Source organism: Myotis lucifugus, unplaced genomic scaffold (genome assembly GCF_000147115.1).
Source record: "Myotis lucifugus unplaced genomic scaffold, Myoluc2.0 scaffold_331, whole genome shotgun sequence".
NCBI lineage: Eukaryota > Metazoa > Chordata > Mammalia > Chiroptera > Vespertilionidae > Myotis > Myotis lucifugus.
Genome location: NW_005871379.1, coordinates 530608 through 536761, shown reverse-complemented (window position 1 = coordinate 536761; position 6154 = coordinate 530608). Strand labels below are relative to the sequence as shown.

The 6154-nt window shown below is 38.2% G+C and overlaps 1 protein-coding gene across 1 annotated transcript in view; it reads left to right on the top strand.

Moving 5' to 3' along the window:
• The window catches only part of LOC102437740 (zinc finger protein 501), a 49650-nt gene extending 46576 nt beyond the window's left edge, over positions 1-3074 (top strand). The window contains exon 10 of the mRNA XM_023764401.1: positions 2597-3074. Within this exon, the coding sequence (XP_023620169.1) occupies positions 2597-2601 (5 nt within the window). The 3' untranslated portion in view covers positions 2602-3074. The remainder of the gene's footprint in view (positions 1-2596) is intronic.
• Positions 3075-6154: the final 3080 nt, after the last annotated feature.

Here is a 6154-nt window from a genome sequence, read left to right as displayed (position 1 = left end):
TCCATGCCAAGTCCCGTAGGAGGGCCTCCGGCATTAGTAGAGAGTCAAGAGGCCGCCTATGGCGCCACGTGGCATTACTTTCGATATTCTCGCTCTTAAGGTTTGGAAGGGATTCTGCTTTCAGAGATCCTAGCTAGCTGGTCTTCCGAACTTCATAGTAAACGGTACGTCATTCCTTCCTTCTTTTATTCCTCATAGCCGAACGGGCGATCAGGGCCTGGGTGCCATTCTAACTCCTTTCCAGGCATGCTTTTTCTAATCTTTCCTTCCCTCACTCCTATCTCTCTATCAACTAACGTCCTTACTTCCTTACATCCTTCCTTCCTTCCTTCCTTCCTTCCTTCCTTTCTTCCTTCCTTCCTTCTTTCTCCTTCCTTCCTTCCTTCCTCTCTCCCTCCCTCCCTCCCTCTCTCACTCCCTCCCTCCCTTTCTCTCTCTCTCTCTCTCTCTCTCTCTCTCTCTCTCTCTCTCTCTCTCTCTTTCTTTCTTCCTTTCTTTCTGTGAAGCCCAAATTTATTTCTATTTAAAAATGCTCAAGAGACTTTAAAAAGGCCCAAAGGCCCAAAAGCCCAAAGGCGTCCAGGTTTAAGATCATCCTGACTTGGTGTCCTTCCGTTTCTCCTTTTGTGAGGCACCAATTTGATCCTTGTTAATGAGACACCTCAGTAATTCTAGTTGGATCGTGACGATATCTTGTGACTCCCAGTATCTGTCATAAATGGCCATCAGGTTATGAACAATGAGAAACATAAGACCAGAAATAATCACGAGACGTCTGCAGATTCCACTGGAATATCCTTTCTGAATTATTCTTTGCAACCAGGCCCAGTGGTGATCAGTTTGAGTAAGGGAGATCATGATGATTGTCACCTGCAGAGGCTGGTATCAAATGCAGCTCTTTCAGAAAGAAACCAGCAAACGCCCTTCAAGATGAAACACCTCTAAGGCTTCTTTCCAGCTCGTCTTCAGATGGTTATTCAGGATGGTTTTCTATATTTCAGTTGTAATTCCAGTTTGGCCCTAGGAGGTCAGTGTAGCTTCCACCTAATCCGCCACCATCTTGGACTCACCAACACCTTTTATTTTATTTTTAAATATTACCCGTGATTTAACTGGCACATTATGAGGAAAACATTGTGGGACAAAAACAGGAATGCTTTGGCTTATATTTACCATTTGTGAATAAATTTAAAGTTGGCTATTTTTTTCAGTGGATAGTATCTATGTTTTCTGCTAAAGTTTAAAGTACCAAACAAGGCACAATTTATCCTTGCACATTATAGGGTTAAAAACTGTCTTCATTGTGTCGGTGGTTCATTTTTTTATGGTAATCATCTATCTTACTTTAAGCTTTAGTAATCTGATAATTTACATTATGTAGAGAAAATATACTATTAGGCTATGTGAAAGGGGTCATCTGTTGGTTAATCTATTATAAAAGGTAAAAGTAATTTATATAGAGCCATATTGTACTGAAAGTCAGTCCCTTCTCATTGATTATCAATCGCATTCTGCACAAATTCCAAGGTAAAATTCCTTTATAAGTACTTTCTGAACACACTGCAAACAATTCATTTGGCGGTATTTTAAACAATAGGTATTTACCCATTTTGCAGTTGGCACGATGCTGTATGTTTCACAGTGATATTTTAAAAACTTATTTAATCTAATAACAGAATCTCTGTGGTGCTTTTCCCACATAGTGCACAAAAGCATGAGACAAAGCAAATGAAATAGGTACAAGAGCTAGATGAATAAGAGTACAATTATCATCCATTTGAAAATAGTTGCCATACTGTTCATATAACATTAATTTTTGTCAATATAAAATACATTTTCCAAAATAGTACATACATGTCTTAGAACTATATAATGAGCAATAACATGGGGAAAAATTAACCTGATTTAACATAGAGTCAACATTAAAGCTAATATACACCTTTCATTCAACTCTTGACATTTCAATCACCTCTTAGATATTTAAAGTTTTCATTTACAAAAAAACAGCAAATTCTTAAGAACACTTCAAACTTTTTGCAGTAAAAGATTAAAACTGGAGATATAAACTCTAAGGCTAAAAAACCCACCTAAATATTTAGAAAGCTATATTTATATTCATAGTTTTCCTAGAAGGCTGAATTGTTTAATGTTAACATGTAAGTCTGTTTACTTAGTGTAGGAAATCATATCAGCAATTTTACTGGGTGCTGGGTAACTACATTTGGATGTTTCTATTTCACATCCCACTCAGTGACTGTAATTCCTTTTGCTGATATTTTCTTAGTGCTAAACAATTGGATTTGAATGAACTAAAGCTTGAGACACATCTTTAAGATAAAGACTTACAGTTTTAATTTGTTTGCTAAGCTTTGAGTTTAGATCTACTAAATTTTTTTATTGGATTAATTATTTTACATCTGATGAAATGGTATTATATCACTTTTTTCATATCCAATAATTATATTTGGTCTGGCCTATACACATGATTAGTGACTTGGACCATAAATAAGTTAGGTTCACTTTTCCTTGTTCATTACTAAGTGACATGTTTCTGGTGGAATTATTTGAATAATTGCCTTAATTCTTTGCTTTGCAGGTTGAGACTTTCATTTAACATACAGAAGACCTTTAAAGAAAGAATTTTCCAGAATGCTTTTCAAACTCGGAGGAAGTTCTAACACTGATTTCAGTCAATCTAAACAGGGCCTATGAGATGAAACAAGTAGCCACAAGCTGTCAAAATGAATTTACTTTCCAATTAAATTTCTAACAGTGATTGGACATAAAGCAGGTGTGTTGTTCAGATAAATGGGATTTGCTTTAAAACAGCAGAATACCTTCATTTAAAGGTCAATTAAGACTTGGCTATGTCACCTTATGTTTTATCATTGGTCATTTGTGAATTGGGAACTTAAATAATTTAAAGACAAATTTTAAAAATAGCCATAGACAATATCATGCAATCAGAATGGACTGAGATCTGAAAATGTCAGATAATCCAACAGGTTATTTCAGGGTATTTTTGAGCAAATACATGAAATATACTGAAATTTTTCAATAAATGTGATACTATATTATAATTAACAAAGGTAAATCTTCTATTAATAGTTTTATATTTTAGTGTAGTATTAATTCTATAGGACTTTAAAATTTTTGTAAGTTTGTATACTTTGACATATAATGTTATGTGTGAAATCTAAATTTATATATAGCTTTTGTTTTTTTAAGTTTAATTGGTTTGACTTGTAATTTTTATATACTAATTGAAACTAAAATGCAACTTCTTATCTAACTTTAAAAATTTTTCAAGAATTATACAAAAGCACATAACAACGCTTAAAAATAATTTCGACTATTTTCATACTAAAAATAAAAGTTAGTTTATAATTTACACCAATCTGAACTCTGAGTGATACAGTAAGTCATGTAAGTAATTTCACACTTAGTTGCCTAGATTTTCAGGGTCCTTAAAGAACTGAAAAGTGAATGTTTATCTCTAGAATCATGGCCTTTATTAAAGTGTTATTAGTGCATCCTAGTTCAGAGAAACCTGGAAAAATCAGAGGACCTACAGCGGGATTCTGTGCAATGCACACATGAAAGCTTCATTCTCTAGAAAGGGGTCATCTGTGATCACAATTCTACCTGAGCCAATACTTCTGACACTTCCAGACTCTTCCTTAACTAGAAACTAAACTTGGAAAAGTGTCATTTTGTCTATAAAATTTGTATCAGGATTCAAAAATACAAGTCTAACTATACATCATAAATGATTGTACATATAGATAGATACACACATACCTACATTTAGATAAACAGACAAAAACAGACTTTGATCACAATGTATTTTTCTAACTCTAAATTCAACAATACATAAACATTTATGTGGGAGCGGCACATGGATTGGTTGCCTCCTGCAGAGAAATCTTATCACTTTCTTCCCATTCTGCTCCATCGCCCATACTTACACTTGCTTGTGTGTGCGTGTTTTTCTCTGTGTTGCTGCGATATTCCTTGTTGATTTTAAGCGCTAAAAGTGTGCACTGTTCTGAGGAAATCGTCTTCCAACTCTTCAGTGTAGCCCAGTCCCTTCCGGTGAAAAGTGAGAGCTCCTGGCAGCACCGCCTCCTTCCTTTTTCCCTCCGCTCCTTCAGTGGCTGGTAGGGGTTGGTAGCTACCAGAGTTCAACAGCCACCACGTCAGGCCTCTTCTGCTCCTGATGCGCCCCATGCAGAGAGCTGCTGCTGCTCCAAACTGCAACCAACCCCAGAGAGGCGAGCTGGCCCGAGAGAACGCCCGGTCCCTTTGGAGGGAGCGACCGGGTGGAACATCATGGAGAAGACTCCGGAGTGCGGGAGGCTTCTGGGCAAGCTGGGAGCCAAACTGCTCCCAGGACTCTCAGCCCCATCCCCTCTGCACTGGACCCTGTTCCGCTCGCCAGGACTCTCACAATAAACTCAGTGGCCAGGTGAGCATTCCCCACGTCATTCCAGAGCCCTTATCCTTCGGTGGATAACCCTGTCAACACTCAAGGGATCAAGGACTTTCTGGAGGCTGAAGAGGACTCTGGAATTATAGTCAACAGCACATGCAACTTTCACAGGGTCCATGAACAATATTGGAAGAAGCAGAAAAGTAGGAACTCACCAGAATGCTCCAGGAAACGCCTCGGCGTTCAAATATTTATATACTTGTTAGCTTCTCCCCTCACTGAACCCCGTCAGCCATAAGAATGCACTTTATGAACCGCTGCTCTCTTCCAGTCCGTCCGGGCAAGGAGCAACCTGGAAGGGGGCTGATGTGTCGCTAGAGGGAGGCTCTGGAGGGAGCCTGTGGCAGGCACACAGAGAAAGGGGAGGGTAATCAGAGAGACAGTCAGGGAGAAACATGTATACATTAAAACAGCCTGGTACTAGCATAAGAACAGGCATATAGATCAATGGGACAGAAGAGAGAGCCCAGGAATCAACCCACACCTTGATGGTCAGTTGATATTTGACAAAGGAGGCAAGAGCATACAATGGGGTAAAGATAGTCTCTTCAATAAATGGTGTTGAGAAAATTGGACAGATACATGGAAAAAATGAAGCCAAACCAAGAACGTATACCATACACAAAAATAAATTAAAAACGGATAAAAGCCTTAAATGTGAGTCATAAAACCATAAAAATCCTAGAAGAAAAAAAATATAGCAAAATCTTAGACACTTCTTGAAGCAGTATTTTTGCTGATATGTCTCCTATGGCAAGGGAAATAAAGGAAAAGATAAACAAATGGGACTACATCAAACTAAAAAGCTCTGCACAATCAAAGAAACCATCAACACAATGAAAAGGGAAGGACACTGTATGGGAGAACATATTCACCATCGATTCATCTGATAAGGGGTAACTCTCCAAAATATGGAAACAACTTATACAACTCATCACCAGAAGATAAATAATCCAATTTAAAAATGGGCAAAGGGCCTACGTAAACACTTCTCCAAAGAGGACATTCAGATGGCCAATAGACCATTTGAAAAAATGAAAAAATATTCAACCTCAGTAATCATCAGAGGTGCAGATTAAAACCACAATGATTTTTCACCTCACACCTGCCAGAATGGCTACCAACAAATCAACAAACAACAGGTGCTGGTGAGGTTGTGGAGAAAAGGGAACCCTAGTGCACTGCTGGTGGGAATGCAGACTGGTGCAGCCACTGTGGAAAACAGTATGGAGTTTCCTAAAAAATAAAACTGCCTTTTGACCCAGCAATCCCACCTCTGGGACTATATCTAAAAATACCCTGAAACACCAATCAGAAAGAGTATATGCACCCTTTTGTTCATAGCAGCGTTCTTTACAACAGCTGAAATCTGGAAACAGCCCAAGTGCCCATGAGTAGATGAGTGGATAAAAAAGCTGTGGTCCCTTTACATGATGGAATCCTACATGGCCATAAAAAAACACGAATTCTTACCCTTTGTAATAGCATGGATGGACCTGGAGATTGTTATACTAAGTGAAATAAGTCAGTCAGAGAAACACAAATACCATATGATCTCACTTATATGTGGAACCTAATGAACAAAATAAATGGACGAACAAAATAGAATCAGAGGCATGGGTAACAGAACAGACTGACAGCTATCAGAGGGGATGGGAGACG